Source organism: Pleurodeles waltl, chromosome 8 (assembly GCF_031143425.1).
Source record: "Pleurodeles waltl isolate 20211129_DDA chromosome 8, aPleWal1.hap1.20221129, whole genome shotgun sequence".
Taxonomy (NCBI): domain Eukaryota; kingdom Metazoa; phylum Chordata; class Amphibia; order Caudata; family Salamandridae; genus Pleurodeles; species Pleurodeles waltl.
Window position 1 is genome coordinate 280,089,666 of NC_090447.1, and position 21,862 is coordinate 280,111,527.

A 21,862-nucleotide genomic window follows, 5' to 3' on the forward strand; every position below is an offset into this window, starting at 1 on the left:
TAATCTTTCTGCACTCATTGTGCCCTGAAATCCGAATGAAAATGTAATTTTAAGTGAATTGCAGTGACTGTATAGGGTTAGGAGGCACACAGTGCAAAGGTGATCGGTATGAATTCATAACGTCTATAATAGAGGACCTGTCAGACATGTCCGGAGGGGGGGCATTGGACAAGCATGGGCTATTGGAGCTCACCCTGGATGTTGGTGTTGTTTGCCTCTGATGTCGAGGAATCTGTCCTATTATGGCTGTGCAAACAGGGTCAAGTACATCCCCTTCAGCACTTGGGGCACAGTAGTAGTGATGGAAATTAGTAACAAGCATCGCAAGGAGGTAGTGTGTAGGTTGCCAGTGATTGGTAGCCAAAGTGTTAGCCCAGAGCCCTCCTATGAACACAGATACAGTTGTTGGTGGGGCATGGCGGTAGGCATTGGACCCACTTGTTGGTCACTTGGTGTTAAGCAGCAGATGGACAGCCACATAGACTGGGACACAGTAGTGTGCTGGCAATGGTGGTGACAGCCATAGGCACAGACTTAGGCTTCAATTACTTTAGTCACAATTGTTCTTATTGCACAACGGTGAGGTTAGCCAAAAATATGTGATTCCCACTTCTGGAGAGAGTGTGCTCATATTTTCAGGCTCACCAAACTCTCTTTGCAGTCTCCCTTCCCCTGGGTAGACCCTCAGCACTAAGTACTGGCTGGATCTTTCCCTCTCTCAGTAGGCAGGCTGGCTTCAGGCACTAAGTTCAGAGATAGAGTTCTTCTACTTAGGCAAGACTCCAAGAAATAACCCCTCTGTAAGGAAATGGCTCCCTGTTGCAGTTACCCCTCACTTTTTGCCTGATACCGACACTGACTTGACTGAGAAGTGTGCTGGGACCCTGCTAGCCAGGCCCCAGCACCAGTGTTCTTTCACTTAAAATGTACCATTGTTTCCACAATTGGCACACCGATAAGTCCCTTGTAAAAGGTACCAGTGGTACCAAGGGCCCTGTGACCAGGGAAGGTCCCTAAGGGCTGCAGCATATGTTGTGCCACCCTAAGGGACCCCTCACCTAACACATGCACACTGCCATTGTAGATTGTCTTTTTCTCCACACCAACACACACAAAGTCGACATGGCACCCCACTCAGGATGGAATGCCCACAAAAAACTGCCTGTGGCATAGGTAAGTAACCTCTCTAGCAGGCCTTACAGCCCTAAGGCAGGGTGCACTATACCACAGGTGAGGGCATAGCTGCATGAGCAATATGCCTCTACAGTGTCTAAGTCTATCCGTAGACATTGTAAGTACAGTGTGGCCATACTAAGTATATGGTCTGGGAGTTTGTCAAAAACGAACTTCCCAGCTCCATAATGGCTACACTGAATACTGGGAAGTTTGGTATTAAACTTCTCAGAATAATAAACCCACACTGATGCCAGTGTTGGACTTATTAAAAAATGCACATAGGGCATCTTAGAGGTGCCCACTGTATTTTATCCAATCCTTCAGTGCAGGACTGACTGGTCAGTGCCAGCCTGCTGCTGAGAGAAGAGTTTCTGACCCCCTGGGGTGAGAGCCTTTGTGCTCTCTGAGGCCAGAAACAAAGCCTGCACTGGGTGGAGATGCTTAACACCTCCCCCCTGCAGGAACAGTAACACCTAACAGTGTGCCTCAAAGGCTCAAGCTTTGTGTTACAATGCCCCAGGGCACTCCAGCTAGTGGAGATGCCCGCCCCCTGGACACAGCCCCCACTTTTGGCAGCAAGTCCATGGGAGATAATGAGAAAAACAAGGAGGAGTCACCCACCAGTCAGGACAGCCCCTAAGGTGTCCTGACCTGAGGTGACCCCTGCCTTTAGAAATCCTCCATCTTGGTTTTGAAGGATTCCCCCAGTAGGAATAGGGATGTGCCCCCTCCCCTCAGGGAGGAGGCACAAAGAGGGTGTAGCCACCCTCCAGGACAGTAGCCATTGGCTACTGCCCTCCCAGACCTAAACACACCCCTAAATTTAGTATTTAGGGGCACCCCAGATCCCAAGAAATCAGATTCCTGAAGAAAGAAGAAGGACTGCTGACCTACAGGCCTGCAGAGAAGGAGGAAGACGACAACTGATTTGGCCCCAGCCCTACCGGCCTGTCTCCAACTTTGAAAACCTGCTCCAGCGACGCATCAGACAGGGTCCAGCGACCTCTGACGCCTCAGAGGACTGCCCTGGACTACAGGACCAAGAAACTCCCGTGAACAGCAGCCCTGTTCAAAACCTGCAACTTCTTTGCAACAAAGAAGCAACTTCCAAAGACTTCATGTTTCCCGCCGGAAGCGTGAGACTTCACACTGTGCACCCGATGCCCCCGGCTCGACCTGCAGAAAACCAACACCTCAGGGAGGAGTCCCTGGTGACTGTGAGCCAGTGAGTAACCAGAGACGACCCCCCTCAACCCCCACAGCGACGCCTGCAGAGAGAATCCAGAAGCTCCCCCTGACCACGACTGCCTGTAACAAGGGACCCAACGCCTGGAACAAACACTGCACCCGCAGCCCCCAGGACCTGAAGGAACCGAACTTCAGTGCAAGAGCGACCCCCAGGTGACCCTCTGCTAAGCCCAGGTGGTGGCTGTCCCGAGAAGCCCCCCCTTGTGCCTGCCTGCAACGCTAGAGTGACCCCCGGGTCCCTCCATTGTTTTCAATCTAAAACCAGATGCCTGCTTCGCTCACTGCACCCGGCCGCCCCTGTGCCGCTGAGGGTTTACTTTGTGTTCCTTCTCGTGTCCCCCCCGGTGCTCTACAAAACCCCCCTGGTCTGCCCCCCGAGGACGCAAGTACTTACCTGCTGGCAGACTGGTACCGGAGCACCCCTGTTCCCCATAGGCGCCTATGTGTTTTGGGATCTCTTCGACCTCTGCACCTGATCGGCCCTGAGCTGCTGGTGTGGTAACTTTGGGGTTGCCTTGAACCCCCAACGGTAGGCTGCCTATGCCCTAGGACTGAGACTTAAGTGTTTTACTTACCTCCAAAACTAACCTTTCCTTAACTTCCCCAGGAACTGTTGATTTTTGCAGTGTCCACTTTTTTAAAATAGCTTATTGCCATTTTTACTAAGACTGTATGTGATATTGCTTTCATTCAAAGTTCCTAAAGTAGCTAAGTGAAGTACCTTACATTTAAAGTATTAACTGTAAATCTTGAACCTGTGGTTCTTAAAATAAACTAAGAAAATATATTTTTCAATATAAAAGCCTATTGGCATGGAGTAAGTCTTTGAGTGTGTTCTCCTCATTTATTGCCTGTGTGTGTACAACAAATGTTTAACACTACCCTCTGATAGGCCTACTGCTCTACCACACTACCACAAAATAGAGCATTAGAATTATCTACTTTGGCCACTATCTTACCTCTAAGGGGAACCCTTGGACTTTGCACACTATTTCTTTCTTTGAAATAGTATATACAGAGCCAACTTCCTGCACCCTCTCACCAGAAAAGCTGTCTGGCAGTCAGAAACCAGCTCTGGGTGCACATCAGTCATCACAGTATGCTGCAAAGCAGAGTGATGCTCCTCAAAGCAGGGTAGTGTCCAGTCAGAGTGCCCACAACAGAGGCACACATAGGCACGTACTTTCAATGCTTGGCTTATCAACAGCTACACTGGACAGTGAATGGCAAAAACAAAAGGCTGGCTCACCTAAGAAGATCTCTTACACACTGAAAAGAAGCTTCAGTCCCAAGCTTCACCCCACCCATCTTCCACATGGCAGAGCTGCAGAAAGACTAAACAGCAGCTCCACTCAGCAAAAGGGCCTCCATGAATTTGTAAATGTGTCTAGTCTTCTCTGTACCCTCTTATTTGTCTAGGTCTTCTCCCCCAGCTTGAGGAATGTCAGCAAAACACTTCCAACTACGGGGAAAACAATCATACCTTCATCTTATGCACAGCAGGCTAGGTGTTTCTAAAATTGAACCTGCAGACCTCCATTCTCTGGCACACTCATGCACATACTGCGTGTTCTAAAAAAAAAAAAATTGTGTGCACACCACATTTGGAATTTAGCACAAAGATTAGTATTAGCACATGGAAGTAGAACTTTACACAAGTGAAGCAAAACATCCTGTTGAGAAGTAGAACTCTCCAAATAATACTCCAGGCATAGTCGATGATCCAAAGAGATTTATTAGAAAAGAAACTCCAGCAAGAGTCTCAGCACAACTCTCAATAACTGCCTATCCTTGTCTCTCTCCCAAGGATAATTACAAACATCCCATTAAGAACTCTCTGATGAATAGAAAATCACTATAGCAACAACAACTAACAACATCAAAAGAAATACTTCATAGCTAGAAATGTATATTTATAGAAATAATAGCACATTATCACATTCCAGTGACATAGATAAAAAGTTTTGGCCATGACTATTGATTCACAAAACACAGTATACTTCATTGTTGATCTACATACTAAACATGTGAGGGGTGGATTGGCATACAGGATGAACTGCTCTGACAGATCACTATGTGGGCTGGTTTTTCTCTGTTTGTGGGCCTGTTTTATAAGCTGCTGGGCTAGTTTGCACTGTAGATTTACCTGATAGGAAAATACATGTTACTTGTGGCAAATCCATGCAGTTTTCCATATCTTTTAGAAATAGTTATACAGTTTCTTTACAAGTTCAAAACTGACCCAATTTGCGAATATGGGCCAATTTTTTAGCTATCAAATTCAATAATGGGGGCTACTTATTTTGATGCTCAAGCTTAATTCCTGTCCCAGTTCACCTCCTAAACCTGTGACAAGCCAGTAGTCCACTGTCAGCAAAATGACGGCATGCTTGGCACCAGGTCACAGGACAGATCTAGGACCTCAGTCGTGTCAAGGGGCAACAGACTTCTATGCACTAGATTAGCATGAGGCAAGAGACAAAATCTGGGGAACCAAATGCTTACAGTTTTACATTCAAGATAGGGCAACATGACTGTATACCTCGCAGGGGGCATCCTCATCCCAACAGATAGTTCCGGCAATATTATATTTTCATAAATTAATATGGCTTCTTTTATGGTCTTTTCACTTTGTACATGTTCAGTTCACTCATGTAAATCTGATGTTTTGTGGATACTAAACATGTGCATAAGTGCATCCCAATGTATAGTTGTTGGTCTAAATATACATTGTTTCCATGCACACATGCAGCATTAGTCACTCCATAGTGTTTATATTGTGAGCAATGTTTTTTGTGTGTTCTGGAGAGGGTAGTGAGGAAACCTGACTGGAGCAAGTAAAGTTAACAAATCACAATACCTGATGTTTGCCTTGCTGTAGGGAGACCTTCCCTATGCTCAGGCAAAAGCATGTACCACAGGAAAGATCTGAATAGGGAGAGCTGTTGAGCGAACTGTAGAGCTGATGAGGGGCCTAAACTGTACAAATAGCAACGCCCCCTAGAAGAGTGCAGAGGGAAAAGGGTTATTCAGCTGCAGTACCTGAAGTAGTACCTTAGGGCATCTTGGTTCCTTGGCAACACAGAAAAAGGCCTACTCATTACAGACACTTGCTGATTCCGTGCCACACCTGAATTGCTTCCTACCCACCAAAGTCAGTCTCCCTCCTCGACTTCCACTGGGCTGACGAGCTCTGGAGCATGCCAGTGAAGAGGTATTGAAACCGGATGATTAATGGCAGCATTTCCAGCACCCCGCAAACTTGTTCTCTGCTGAAGAAGGGATTAACCCAGAAACACATGTGTCCAGAGATGCACAGCAAAGGCTGCACCTATTTAGAGGTGAAATATTTAAAAGTAACTGAGTTCGTTTTTTGAGGAAACTACATTTATCATGATGCAATGGGGCAGATTATTTGCTGGGATGTTAGGCAGGTGTGCTCCTAACTGTTTGTGACTTTAAAAAGGCTCCCTTGAGCCACTGGGCTGACGAGCTCTGGAGCATGCCAGTGAAGAGGTATTGAAACCGGATGATTAATGGCAGCATTTCCAGCACCCCGCAAACTTGTTCTCTGCTGAAGAAGGGATTAACCCAGAAACACATGTGTCCAGAGATGCACAGCAAAGGCTGCACCTATTTAGAGGTGAAATATTTAAAAGTAACTGAGTTCGTTTTTTGAGGAAAATACATTTATCATGATGCAATGGGGCAGATTATTTGCTGGGATGTTAGGCAGGTGTGCTCCTAACTGTTTGTCCCTCCTCGACTTCCCACTGCTCAACCACAATTTTACCAGCACAGCTCAGTTCATCAGATAAAACATGACAGCAACTACAGTTAACCCCTTTAACCTCTTGACCACACAAAACTTTATCAATACTACAAACACTTGTAGACCAGCAGAATCACTAGCAAACCAACAAAGGCGTAGTTCAGGGAAGGTTTTTGGGGTGTGACACCACTCTAAATAAAAGCATTCAAAGCTTGGCAGTTGGGTGTGGGGGGCCAGAATTGGGTCTATTATGCCTATGTTTTCTCTTCCCACTTGTTTAGTTGGGAAATGTGAGATTCACATATCCAGACTCTCAACTTCGAAGCTACGTCGCTGCAGACCAATGTCCTCTTAAATAGATCTGCACCCAATCCAGCCAGAACTGTCAACAACTCCTTGAACACAGGTATCTTCCCAAAAGACCTCAAAATGTCTTTCATAAGCCCTCTCTAAAACAAGCATGCCTTGAAACAAAAGATCCTTCCGAAATCTGGCTAATAACAGACTGGTTTAGTCAAAAAACATAAAAAGATCTGCTTTAAGACAAATATCGGCATTGGAGTACCTGCTTGCTTATTACTTGACCTCTCCCTTGCCTTTAATACTATTCATCATACCAATCTTCTGCGGAGACTTCAAAACAAACAGGAGCGAACTGAAACAGATTGCATCTTTTCTATCAGACAGATCATCATCACACTTTATTTCTTCAGGTCAGCTCCATTCAATACATAACTAATGTACCTAACAATTCTACATTCTCTACAGCACTTGCCTTTGTTCTCCAGCGAACCTATTCTCCTTCTTCAATTTCAACTATTGCTGTTATGCAGATAACACACAAATCACATTAAAGTATGAAACCCAATCTGACTGACTCAAATTCACAAGACCTCAAGTGGTTAAATAAAGGAAGATTTCTAATGACAAGAAAACGAACATTTAACAAATTGAAATTTTCATATGCTGCAAATGGATCAAATGCCACCCATTAACAAGATGACCTCAGCAACCAGGCTGCCACAAAACAACTCCGCCAAGTGACCACAGACTATAATCTTTTAATCATATTCAGATTGGGTCTGTCCAATACATTTAAACTGCACAGTCTGTCACTACTTTCCCTTATATTGGCAGTAAAGATAGCTCTGCCCACATTGCTTGAAATGTGTGACCCACACCAGTTGCTGGAATTGTTAGACGTTTGAGTCTGGTTGCGTCCCTGAATCTAATCTATGTTACACTTCAACACTGAGACAAGCCAATGTTGTCTCAAGAAAATTGGTGATACATAAAGACAGATGACGTACAATCACCTTAATCTCCTGCATGTTTACACACTGCTCCAAATAAAAGGTAAAGAAAGCCCGCCTTAGTGTGCATGTCTTTCTAGGCACTGGATACTGCCACAACGGGAACTCGGTGGCACTTGTCCTGAAGGACTATCTCCTGGTATTCCCCAGACCTGCCAATTAACATGGTGCTACAGTGTCTCACACAAGTTCATTTGTCTTCACACAGTCATCCAGGTGAGGAGTTAAAATCACATGATGGCATTGAAGTGGAGCTGGAAACCATCGAAATTGTGGTTTTCCAGCTACCTTTTGAAGGCTATAAGCAGCCTTTGTCCATTAAGAGGTGTGAAAACACCCCATGACATCGACTGAAGCCCCTAGCTACCTTCGTGATTTTGTTTTTCAGAGGCGGAAGGAGGTCAGTAGAGGCAGACGGGTCTTAAAAGTACTTCAGCATAAGGCCCCGCCTCCTCCACAGCCACGCCCCCTTCATAAACGGCAATTTTTATGTTCAGGTTCGCCGGTCTGTGTTCACTGCGCACTAATCAACTACAGGTCCTGATGCTTTAGCAAAACACAGAACTGAAATTCCACACTCAGGAGTGCTAAATACTGCTGGTCTGGAGGTCGTGGTGCACAAAACTGAAAGCATTTTTTTTTTTTATTCTAAAAACGGATGAGACTATAATCAACACTTTATTTGAAAGAATAGTGGCTGCTATAATTGTAGTGCTGTAAATTACAACTTAAATTCTCTAATTGTAGGAAGAATGTTAAGCATCCGCTATTACGCCCAAGATGCATCTTTTATTATCTTACGTTGCTTTTGAAAGTTGTACCAACTGGTGAAACAAAATTTATTAAGTATGCACTTTAAATAAAATAAACTTGAAACTGTTAGGCACTATTCTGTCACCTCACACTCTAAGATTACACTCGTCATCGGCTGCCTCAGCTGTAGTTTGGCAAAGAACCCAACTCAAAGAGACTTCGAGACACAGGGAAACCACCACCAAACGGTGAAGTATATGCGAAATAAATATGTTCTGCAGTAAATGTAATACAGAGAACTCTTTACACTGACTTCCAAAATGTAATTGAAATGACATTAAAGAACAAAAACAAATAGGTTGACAGGGTGAGGAAAAGTAGCTGTTAAAATAAAGTGGCGTTCGTTTTTGATGAAACCCAATCAGAAATAGCCAATCCTTAGCATGACAATGAAGAAATGGCACTCCTGATAACAATCATACTGGCTGTTATGAAAAACTCAAGTCAGAATTAATACATGAAGCTTACCATCTACTGCATACCTTACAACACCAAAGCAGGCAAATGCTGCAACAGAACGAAAGGTCTTGAATTACCTGATCATGGCTCTCGGCATAGGCAATACATTTTTCATTGTATCTTCTGTTAGTAAGTGTATGGACTATATTTCCCATATTCCAGTCTTCATCTTTTAGCTCCTTGATAATCTGAAAATGCAACCGTGTACAAACTTGAAAATCTGAATCTATTTTTTCACTAAAAAAAAATTAACAAGAAATGTATATTGTATTTCAAGCAGTCGCACTCAGAGTATCAAGTCTCCTTTATTGGTCACTGTCACTCATTGTTTGAAATGCAATTTTAATAACTATACCATAAAATACAATACCAATTACAAACCATTTCAGATGCAGAAAAGCAATGTTTCTGTTGGTTCATACATATTAGTCAGTTAAAACAACTTTTCAGGAACAAAGTGTTAAAGTTCACATTCTACTGCTTGGCACTGTTACATCCCCATGCACAGGAAAGAGCTGGGTCTATTCAGGAAAACCATATTACATTTTTTGTCCCGTTGGATTTTTCTTTTTAGACCGGTCTTCCCCGAAACCTTTTGCTGCCCCTCCTCCATTTTGCTGGACCTACTTGTGTTGGCCTTAGAACTCTGAGCACTTTACCACGGCTAACCGGTGCTAAAGTGCATGTGCTCGCTCCTTAAAACGTGGTAATATTGGTTTACTCACCAGTGGCATATTTCATGTACTTGTATGTCCCTAATAAAGTGCACTACATGAACCCGGGGCCTGTAAAATACATGCTGCTAGTGGGCCTGCAGCACGGATTGTGCCACCCACTTAAGTAGCCCTTTAAACATGTCCCAGACCTGCCATTAAAGAGCTGGTGTGTGCAGTTTACAATGCCATTTCGAGCTGCCAAAATAAACCTGTTGCCAGGTCCAAACCTTCAGTTTTTATACCCATAGGTCACACCTACAGTAAGCCCAGACAGCCCAAACGAAAGGGCGCAGTGTATGTGGTATTAATAGGACATGTGTTGTTAGGTTTTACATGTCCTGGTAGTGAAAAAGTCTTAAATGTATTTTTCACTACTCCAAGGCTCATCTCTCCCATAGGATAATATTGGAGTTGCCTTATTACATCTTTCCGTATGGGAAGAAATGACCACTTCCTGTTTGGTGCCTCTGGAATCACAATTTAAAATCCTAACCTCGGGTGAAGTCGGGTTTTAAACTGCAGTTCTGAAAAAGCCACTTTTAGGAAGTTGGCATTTTCTTGACTTAGACATTTGGGGGGTTATTCTAACTTTGGAGGAGTGTTAATCCGTCCCAAAAGTGACGGTAAAGTGACGGATATACCACCAGCCGTATTACGAGTTCCATAGGATATAATGGACTCGTAATACGGCTGGTGGTAAATCCGTCACTTTTCCGTCACTTTTGGGACGGATTAACACCTCCTCCAAAGTTAGAATAACCCCCTTGGTGTCTGCAGCCTGTCTTTGGTCACATGGCTGGGTGTAGTTGGCAGTGGGCTTTGTTTATCACTACTAGACAGCCACACACAATGGGAGCTTAGGTGTGACTTAAAGGGCCATACCAACCAGGATGGGAGGGAGGAACAGGACACAGCCTCATTTACACCTAAATTGGCTATGTCCTGTCCACACAGAAAGGGCTTAACAACCCTGTATTGTCCCTCCAGCAAGCTTGGAACCAGTGTAGGGGAGGAAGGGAATTCCTTTCACTTCAAAGCCACTGTTTTGAAGTTTATCCCACCTTCCATAATCTTGAACAAAATGGGGCTACCCGGTACCCTGGGACTTGGGTAAGTGGATAATATAACAAAAAAATGTTTGGTCCCTCTGGGGGAAGGATGTGAATTAATCTCCACGACAGTGGTTGTACCATAAAGAACTTTCTGTACCGATGAGGTTTGTGAGCAATATATCACATTTATTAGAAACTTAAATTCACTAATTTAAAGTAAAGTAATCGAGCTGCTCCTGTATAACGGCACAGTGTGAGGGAATTGTGTTAGTATAAGTGTTGCAGTGCTATTTACATAAAAACTAAAACCAAACTGTGGTTAAAAGCATCAGGTCTCAAATAAGCACCTATAACCTTAGGTACTGTGAGTCTACTGAATTTTACAAAGTCAATCTACAATTTCTAATTCAATGTTGTTTCGACCCCAATCAAAGAAATTAATTCAGGCGGGTCATCATCAGGTCAGAATATTGAAATAGAAGGCACCTAGAATACAACACAGAAAGCATGTATCAGTACTTTGCCCTCCATCTGGTCAGCATCTATTAATTCAACAGTACAACATATTGTATGGTTATATTATCAAATCCATCTTTAACATGAGGTCACTACTTCTTTATGTGATAGTCGACCTCTTAAGAGATGGAAACAAAATTTACACAATTACTTTAGAAAATAAACCAATTTGAAGACGTACTCACCCCTATTTAATTGTACTCAGACACATCCTAGTCGTGTTAACAATAAAACTATACCAATTCACCTTCCATCTCATGTAGCCCTGGTGTGTTGTTAATACCACTTTTTTACTTTGCCATCTAGAGAAAAATTATATATCTATCTATATATGTATATGTATGTATGTATATATATATATATATATATATATATACACACACACACACAAAAATAAATGTCTTAATGTTGTTTCCAAGGTAGAGGCAACTGTATAGGGTTTGAAAATAAACCTGAAAATTGCTTTATAGTTACCGAATGGCTTCAGGAAGGTCTTGGCTCATTTTCATGGAACAATCTAAGTGTTTAAAGTCCTTTTTAAAACTTGTTGGCGTGGTCTCTGCCTGCTAAAAATTGCAGCAATCCTATTGATTCGAAGTAAGTAGATTGAATCAACAGGATTGCTGCAATTTTTAGCTGGCAGAGATTCATTTATCTGACTTCATTATGTTTTGTTTACTTTCTTCACAAAACTAGAGCATTTAACCTGATTAAATCAGGGCTGCAGATCCTTAACTTTAACATAGGACCACGCCAACAGGTTTTAAAGGACTTTAAACACTTGGTTAATTTTCATGTAACGATACCCTGTCAGGAAGAAGGAGTGCTGTGTTGTAACAAGAAATGCCCCTCTGCTGGACTGCTTTGCTGCAAGGACCTGCTGACACCACTATGCTGGCCTTCTGCGTGCTACCCTCTTGCTTGGGGGAAGAACTAGAACTGCATCTACATTTTGCACCCAGAAGCCCAGAGTGACACAAAGGGCTAGTCTATTGGCCTCCTGATCGGAGCCTCAGGGACATAACAGGCTCCCAACACTCCCTGAACTTCTCAGGTCCTGGGCCCTTGGTGTGACTTTAGAGCTCTTTAATTCATGTTTTGGGGCACTATGCAACCTTGAACGGACCAATTTGGACCAGAACTCTGCACAGACAATCAGGGCAGGCCCCGCAAGTTTTTCTCTTCGCACAGCAAGCATCGTCAGCCAGCATGGATTGCCCCAGCAAGGTACCAGCCCGCCCGCGACACCGGTCATGCTCTTCATGCCCTGCTAACTCTCACCAGTGGTGCTCTCTTTGCTCCCAGCAGACTTCTTCCCGCCTAACAGAACTCTTGCCACAAAACATGAGAAGGTAAACTTTCAGTGTGCCTAATTTGAGACTGTATCTGATCCCCGTCCATCAGGGTCAGCTTGAACTTTTGACTTTGACCCAGTTCAGCACGCCCATATTTACTGGGTTTGCGATTTATGTTTTTAGGCACAGTTATACAGGTTATTCTTTAATTTTTCATAATTCAAGTTCTACTGATTGGATTGTTTTCATTTTAGGCCTGTTTTATTTATTATGTTTTGCTCTGTGTTTCTAACCTGGTGTGGGATCCTTTTGTGTGGTGTTTTCACTGTTTTACTCTTTGATGTTCTGCACAAATACTTTACACATTGCCACTAAGTTAAGCCTGACAGCTCTATGGCAAGCTTCCAAGGGCTTGAGCACAGGTTAATTTTTTTTTTTTTTTTTTTGACCCAACCCTGACAGGATTGTGGTTGCTGCTTGACAAGTGCTCACACCCCAGTTTGCCATATTTCTGTCTGATTTGCCAAACATATTAAATGAGGCTAGGGAATTATGCCACAAAATGGATGGGACCCATATTTCTGGTTTATTATACGCTAATGACCTAGTGATAGTTGACATGATGAAGTTGGGACTGGAAAGAAAATTAGATGTCTTTCATAACTACTGTCAAAGTAAAATGCTTACAGTTAACCTGGATAAGATGAAAATAATGGTGTTGGGAAAAAGGAAGAGGGCACTTTCCTAGTACATGGGAGTTGAAAAAGTAGAAATGGTTGACAAGTATAAATATCTGGGTATGTGGTTTGACTCTGAAATAAGATGGCGAAAATATCTCAAGTCACTGAAATCCACTGCTTTAACATCGGTTTGGGGATTAAAGCAGTTTATTCAGAAGTATGGAGGTCCGTCTCTTCGTCCCGTACTCTCTGCCTTTAATCCATGGTGTGACCTCAATTTCAATACGGGGCGGAAGTTAACTCTTGCTGGGAAGTCGAATTGGGATGCAGAAGAGGGTAAATGTGTGAAACTACTGCTTACGCTTCCCCATGAAGTATGATCCAGGCTATAAGGGTTGAATGCCAAATTATGGCGTGGGGAATGAAAGCTACATTGACATTTTGGTTGACTTTGTCTGAAGAGGATAGCCCCAAAATTGCATACCTATGTAAAAGGGAAAAAAGGATAAGTGATTTCAATTGGGCCTGCCAAGTGAGAGGTCGGCTAGAGAGAATCTGTGTTACTTTGGGTTTAGCCACCAATCAGTGGTGCAGAGAACAAATCCCTAAGCAGGAGCTGCGCGTAATGGTAAATAAAAGTGCCAGAGAAGAGGATTTATGTTATTCTGAGGGTAAAATATCTACCCAGTTCATGGTGCGTGGGTGGAGAAATTAGGATATTTTTCCCTATCTAGAGGCTTTGCCTAATCCCAAGTTAAGGAATGCGGTGTTAAAATTCAGGGTTGGGCTAAACCCATGCTATATGGATTTGAAAACAAGAACCATAATGAGGGATGATTTGGGCCTATGTACACGTGGCCTCAAAGTAAAATGTGGTGCCCAACAAAATTTATTGGATTGCTTGTGGTTCTTAGACAAATGGAAAATGTTTTTAAAGCCACTTTTTAGGAAATATAATGTTATTACCTGGGCTCAAGCTCTCAACCTGTTGGTAGATATGAGATTCTTGAATGTGACATGTGCTTTAGACTGATTTTTAAATGAAATATGGGATTCCTTAATGGGGCTCTCTGAAGCCTTGAAAGGGTTGAGAGAGCCTTGAAAGGGGTAGGCAATGTTTAACTAATCAAAGGTAGTTTTACAAGGATCAAATTGTTTTTAATTATATGGTAAAGAATATGCAATTTTAATTGACGTACGCTATGTTTTAGGGCTAGGGCCAAATAAAGCTAGTTTTTAAAACAATCACAGCCCAGTCAATCAATAACCCAATGTCTAAAAATTCTTATTAAAGATTAATGACTCTTGATATCCCATTAATTCATGGAAACATAATATTCTTAGATCTGAGTTTTGTGGTGTCTGAAATAGCCTCTGGTTACTTAATGCTATGTACTGTTAAGATAAAAAAAGAGTTAAACAAAACCTGGAGTTTAAGTCGGACTTCAACAAAGGGACAGTAGAGTCTTTCAGAAGTGTATCTTGCCTCTCATAGCTTACTGAAGTCACAAAAAGGGTTTTCGAAGTCAAACTTTTCCTTTCCGACGGCTGGTAGTGATGCATGAGGGAGATGTTCCCTTAAGGCACACACTGTTATTAGAACATTCACTGATACATTAAACTGTGTGAATATTGCACACTTAGGAACTGGCACTGCTAACGTATTTTGTGCGCTCCAAGCACAGTTAAATACATATTAGGAATTCCATTGAAACAGTATGTGAGGACATCTGTCATTAACTGAATGACCTCACCCACATAAAACACCGAGGCACACAACCTTCATTACTGAAACCTCCAACTGTCGTCTGAAACTATGATTATCAATTTTATTTGATGATTATTTAAAACATTACAACATATACACATGACAATTGAAGCACAGACTTTGGGCATTTTTCTTAAAATGTATGACTGCATACACACTTTTTTAAAACAGATTTCAATCTTATGAATAATGTGCATCTTCTATACTTTTTCATAATGACAATCTCTAGTCTACATAGTAAGCTATCACATTCAAACTATTAAATTCACAAATCATCATTCACAATCTCTATATGGAAAACACTTCACTGTGCTTTCTTAGTGTCACTGTCTAGCCTGCAGATTTCTATTTGAAGTAATCTCACCACACAAGCAGGCCACATCATTCTATGTTACATCCACTAAACACAAAATTCGAGGCGTCTTTTCATCGACCAATATTTTGTAAGTAAGTGTGGCCATATCCATTTGCGGTTAAATTCTTGCATAATCAAATTAAGCTTACCACGGTTTCTTCCTTGCATGTACAGTACCTGCATATCCCACCAAGATGATAACAGGTGTGCTATTGCCCCTCTGAGTTCCTCTGAATAATTCCTTTTGCGTAATTTTAGAAAACGACACGAAATGCAAATCTGGCATTTTGCAGTATATTTTAGTGCAGAATGCATCCTAGCATCAATTTTGTATGCAAGGATAAACTTTGAGCTAAAAAAAAAAAAACACAAGTGCTGTGAACAAGAGCCACTCATGTTGCTCACACTATAGCAACCAGAAAAACAAACTGTTAAACTCACAGGTTCTGTGCTTGTCCTTCAAATCCACAAGTGCCCCAATCTCTCTTGGCCAGTGTGTAAAATCAAAACCCAAGACTGTCAGATGTCCTCTTGCTTGCCATGGGGATGATATTCTTTGGTCTGCAGAGGAGGCTGAAAGACGTTTACCCCTTCAGTTAGGGTGGGGGGCATACCCATGTCCATGGTGGGTGAATCCCTACTTGCAGTGTACTTATCTTTCCATTGATACCTCTCCTATCTATCTCGGGAATAGGAGGCTGAGATAGCCATCTAAGCACAGAGGCAGGGAAAGTGAAATGAGCAGATTGTCTCACGTCTCTTTTGTTTTGATTGACAAGAGTACTGCAGTGTGAGACGACTCCCGACTATCCGATGCACAGCAAGGGTTAAATTAACAATGCTGCTGTTTTTCATGGGGGCTGACTATCACCCACCTGGCCGTAATGCCAGCCTTGTATCTGTTCAGACATTTATGGAGTCTGGTATTGAATTTCCACTCTTTTAGGGGATTTTACTTTTCACCTGGAGCTTAAATGAGAATTCAGACACAGAATATTTAATAGATTGGCCCCGTAGCTTCGATTAGCGTCAAATAGTTACCCAACCAGGGCATATGGCCAGCCGTACGTTGGATGGCATTTTCACAACTAATTCTATGCTTAGTTTTTAAAAAGCTATTCCTCTAATTTGGATGAATCACAAGGCTGTTCTTTTTAACCTTACAGTTCAGGTTGGGAATTGTGGATACGTAATCTATCCCAAGCCAAGATCCGTGCAAAAAAAACTTAAAAAAAAAAAAAATAGACAGCTGGGAACTCGATGTGACGCAGAATAGTAACAGTCCAGACTTAAACTGCAACATTGAGGATGCCACCGTTAATTTCACATGCTGGCTAGATAATGTGGCCAGGAACTTAGGGCCAGATGTACGAAAGGTTTTTACCCATTCTGGGTCTATGGGAAAAAGCTTTCGTACATATGGCCCTTAGTGCCTTAGAAAACCCTAATTAGTGGCAGGAAAAATCCCTCTGCTTCTTGGTATGCACCGCTAACCAAGATTCGACTAAAGAACTGTTTAAACAGTTACCTGCCTTGCTAACTGCAATAATTCCCTACTTTTCATATCCACATACGTTTTCTGCAATAAGTTGGCAGAATATTTTCAGACCGAAGTAAATAGTGTATATGAGGAATTTTCATTGAATTCCAGGATTAGTAGTAACACTCTCCCACACCTATGGAATTACTGAATGGAGTACGAATCAGTCAGAAAGGGCTGGGCTGCTTCAAGCCTTTAACTGAAGACAGAGTCATCAGAGTTCTTGAGCCTATTAAGTCGGGCTCACCATGGGAATCCTTTCCACCATTCATGTTACATATGGTGTCTGAGACAGATGCTAGACATCTCAATGTACTTCTCAATAAGGAACTGGCTGCAGGTCATTTCCCAGCAGCATGGAAGAGGGCGTCTATTCACCTGCTGCAAAAACAAACATCGCTAGAGCAAGAGGATAGTAAATTATCGTCCTGTGTCTAGATTATCCCTACCTGCCAACATTTTAAGGAAGATGCTTGAAGATCTTACAGCTTTCCTAGATGCCCATAATATTTTAGACCCCTGCTAGCATGATTTTAGGCTGCATCATTCAACCAAATTTGCATTAATTGCCACTGACGAGATTCATAGGAAGGCAGACTCAGCAGGTAGCGCTGCGCTAATACTTCTCAATCTCTCTTCTACGTTTGACACAGTAAAACACTCTTTGCATGTCAACCGGCGAAAAAGTATTGATACAGGGGATATATGAAAAACTATGCACACGTCTTCTTATGTATCAATTGATTCATATATAATACAGTCCAAATACTGGTCTATGTACTACACTATAAACTAATGAAGGGATTTATAGTAATCACTTTATTAGAAGCCCAATACAGCATTAATAAGTGGAAACATCTTGTATCACATTATGAGGGTTTCCAAGATGGCAATGAATCCTGAGTTCTTATAATTAAATAGTAGCCTAAACATGACAATAGTATAGGAATAACCAATATTAGGTCAGTTTTATTCAATATTTACATATTTGAATCAATTAAGTGGTTTACAATAACACCACATTAAATGTTAAATTTAGCATTATTAAGTTGGAAATGCCTCGTATTATTTACGAGGATTTCCAACATGGCAACGATTCTTGTAAGATTTAGTCCTTTTGCCATTTCTATGCTTGGAGTCTAGTGTTTCAATCAAGACGTAGACTTCAATCCCTTTTCTATTCACTGTCTTTGATCACGCGTATATATACAGCATGATCAGACATGGCCTCTGTTTGTGTATTCGCGGCCAGGATAACGGCTGATCTTCAAAATACAGGTGAGCAAGTGAGGTACTTGTTCTGATAAGAGATTCTTAGCTGTTATTCCGCATATAACAAGCATTCAGTAACTAGTTGTATTTCTCTTACTCAGGTTTAAACATAATTGGATTGGCACTTTTTTGCTTCTTATACAAAACACAAATTAATTGAGAGATGAGAGAGCTAGTCGCTTACTCGCGGTCTGGATAACAACTGATTTTCAAAACATAGGTGAGCAAGTGAGGTACTTGTTCTAGTAACAAAGATTTTTTAGTGGTGTTCCCGCATATAACAAACATTTAGTAACTAGTCCTATCTTTTTATTTAGGTTTAAACATAATTGGAGTGGCACATTTTTTGTTTCTTATAGGAAACACAAACTAATAAAGAAGTGAGTGAGCTAGTCAGATACTATCGATAACGTTTTGAATTTAATAAACCACATATTTATAAAACCTTAACTTTAGTTTAAATGACTATTCCGGTTTAGGATAAGTCGGAACATGTTACCGATCACAATTAAGACAGACTAGATGATAACATAATATATCAGGAGCATCAATGGAGAGGTAATTTAGGAATCTATAAACTATAATAGAAGGTTGCACTGCATGGATTCTGCATGTAAATATATTCACTAAATGCCCATTTATGGGGTCACGGCTTCAACTGAGATTGTATGCACATGACACTGAGGTGATATGCCATAACAAACACACAAAAATATAATAAATTGGGTTTATTTTTATAGCTTCATTAACAGCATGGCAATATTTTAAATAACTATTGTAAAAGACTGGTCTACACCTTGTATATGTAAATCACTGTATGTACAGTAGAAAAACACACGGTGGCAAATATCCGAAATGTAAAATGTTAAACTTTAATCATTTGATTTTTTTTGTACATTATACTCAAAGAACATACAAAATATATTGTCTACACGACAGTCTGGCGGTGCTGTCCCAGTACCTACGGAACGCTAAGACGCCTTGGTATTTTTGCACTTTAGAAAAAAATGTACTTTACTTTCCCTCACATGAGTGTTCAGTGTTTTCTTCCCCTCTGTTAAGCCATACTTGGATGCCTTTATCCTTTAACCACTTCGCTGCCAGGCCTTTTCCCCCTCCTGTGCCAGGCCTTTTTTTGCCTATTTGGGGCAGTTCGCGCTTAGGCCCGCATAACTTTTTGTCCACATAAGCTAACCAAGCCAAATTTGCGTCCTTTTTTTCCAACATCCTAGGGATTCTGGAGGTACCCAGACTTTGTGGGTTCCACTGAAAGAGGCCAAGAAATTGGCCAAAATACAGGGAAAATTTTGTTTTTTTCAAAAAAATTGGAAAAAGTGGCTGCAGAAGAAGGCTTGTGGTTTTTCCCCTGAAAATGGCATCAACAAAGGGTTTGCGGTGCTAAACTCAGCAGCTTCCCAGCTTTCAGGAACAGGCAGACTTGAATCAGAAAACCCAATTTTTCAACACAATTTTGGCATTTTTCTGGGACATACCCCATTTTTGCAATTTTTTGTGCTTTCAGCCTCCTTCCAGTCAGTGACAGAAATGGGCATGAAACCAATGCTGGATCCCAGAAACCTAAACATTTCTGAAACCTAGACAAAATTCTGAATTCAGCAAGGGGTCATTTGTGTAGATCCTACAAGGGTTTCCTACAGAAAATAACAACTGAAAAATAAATATATTGAAATTTAGGTGAAAAAAACATAAATGTTTCTCTACGTTTTACTCTGTAACTTTTCCCTGCAATGTCAGATTATCGAAAGCAATATACCGTTACGTCTGCTGGACTCCTCTGGTTGCGGGGATATATAGGGCTTGTAGGTTCATCAAGAACCCGAGGAACCCAGAGCCAATAAATGAGCTGCACCCTGACGTGCGTTTTCATTCTATAACGGGTATACAGCAATTCATTTGCTGAAATATAAAGAGTAAAAAATTGCTATCAAGAAAACCTTTGTATTTCCAAAAAGGGCACAAGATAAGGTGTTGAGGAGCAGTGGTTATTTGCACATCTCTGAATTCCGGGGTGACCATACTAGCATGTGAATTACAGGGCTTTTCTCAAATAGATGTCTTTTTTACACACTCTCCTATATTTGGAAGGAAAAAATGTAGAGAAAGACAAGGGGCAATAACACTTGTTTTGCTAATCTATGTTCCCCCAAGTCTCCCGATAAAAATGATACCTCACTTGTGTGGGTAGGCCTAGCGCCCGCGACAGGAAACGCCCCAAAGCGCAACGTGGACACATCCAAATTTTTGGAAGACAACAGAGGTGTTTTTTGCGAAGTGCCTACCTGTAGATTTTGGCCTCTAGCTCAGCCGGCACCTAGGGAAACCTACCAAACCTGTGCATTTCTGAAAACTAGAGACCTAGGGGAATCCAAGGAGGGGTGACTTGCGGGGCTCGGACCAGGTTCTGTTACCCAGAATCCTTTGCAAACCTCAAAATTTGGCTAAAAAAAACACATGTTCCTCACATTTCTGTGGCAGAAAGATCTGGAATCTGAGAGGAGCCACAAATTTCCTTTCACCCAGCGTTCCCCCAAGTCTCCCGACAAAAATGATACCTCACTTGCGTGGGTAGGCCTAGCGCCGGCGACAGGAAACACCCCAAAGCGCAACGTGGACACATCCTAAATTTTGGAAAAAAACAGAGGTGTTTTTTGCAAAGTGCCTACCTGTAGATTTTGGCCTCTAGCTCAGCCGGCACCTAGGGAAACCTACCAAACCTGTGCATTTCTGAAAACTAGAGACCTAGGGGAATCCAAGGAGGGGTGACTTGCGGGGCTCGGACCAGGTTCTGTTACCCAGAATCCTTTGCAAACCTCAAAATTTGGCTAAAAAAAACACATGTTCCTCACATTTCTGTGTCAGAAAGTTCTGGAATCTGAGAGGAGCCACAAATTTCCTTCCACCTAGCGTTCCCCCAAGTCTCCCGATAAAAATGATACCTCACTGGTGTGGGTAGGCCTAGCGCCCGCAACAGGAAAAGGCCCAAAACACAACGTGGACACATCACATTTTTTCATAGAAAACAGTGCCTACCTGTGGATTTTGGCCTCTAGCTCAGCCGGGCCCAGGGGGGGCAGAAATGGCCTAAAATAAATTTGTCCCCCACCCCCCAACCCCCCTGCCCCCCCGGGAGCGACCCTTGCCTATGGGGTCGCCCCCCCTAGCGTGACATTGGTGCCAAAAAAAAAATCCCGGTGCCTAGTGGTTTCTGCCCCCCTTGGGGCAGATTGACCTACAATTATATTAATCTGCCCCCAAGGGTGGCAGAAATGGTCTAAATACAATTTGCCCCCCAGGGGAGCGACCCTTGCCTAATGGGTCGCTCCCCATCTCTACAAAAACAAACAAACAAACAAAAAAAACCCACAAAAAAAACAATTTGCCCTGGTGCCTAGAGGTTTCTGCCCCCCCGGGGGCAGATCGGCCTAATACCAATAGGCCGATCTGCCCCCAGGGGGGGCAGAAATGGCCTAAAATAAATTTGCCCTCCCAACCCCCCCGGGGAGCGACCCTTGCCTGCAAGGTCGCTCCCCTTGCGTGACGGCGCAAAATAAAGATCCCTTGTGCCTAGTGGTTTCTGCCCCCCTTGGGGGCAGATTGACCTACAATCGGCCAATCTGCCTCCAAGGGGGGCAGAAATGGTCTAAATACAATTTGCCCCCCAGGGGAGCGACCCTTGCCTAATGCATCGCTCCCCATCTCTAAAAAAACAAACAAAAAAAAACCCACACAAAAAAAAATGTGCCCTGGCGCCTAAAGGTTTCTGCCCCCCCCGGGGGCAGATCGGCCTAATACCAATAGGCCGATCTGCCCCCAGGGGGGCAGAAATGGGCTAAAATAAATTTGCCCCCCTCACTCCCCCCCCCCCG

General features: G+C 42.5%; 1 protein-coding gene across 1 annotated transcript in view; it reads right to left on the minus strand.

Moving 5' to 3' along the window:
* Positions 1-21,862, minus strand: part of GBE1 (1,4-alpha-glucan branching enzyme 1) — a 745,843-nt gene that overhangs the window by 223,722 nt on the left and 500,259 nt on the right. The window contains exon 11 of the mRNA XM_069204143.1: positions 8,859-8,969. Within this exon, the coding sequence (XP_069060244.1) occupies positions 8,859-8,969 (111 nt within the window). The remainder of the gene's footprint in view (positions 1-8,858; positions 8,970-21,862) is intronic.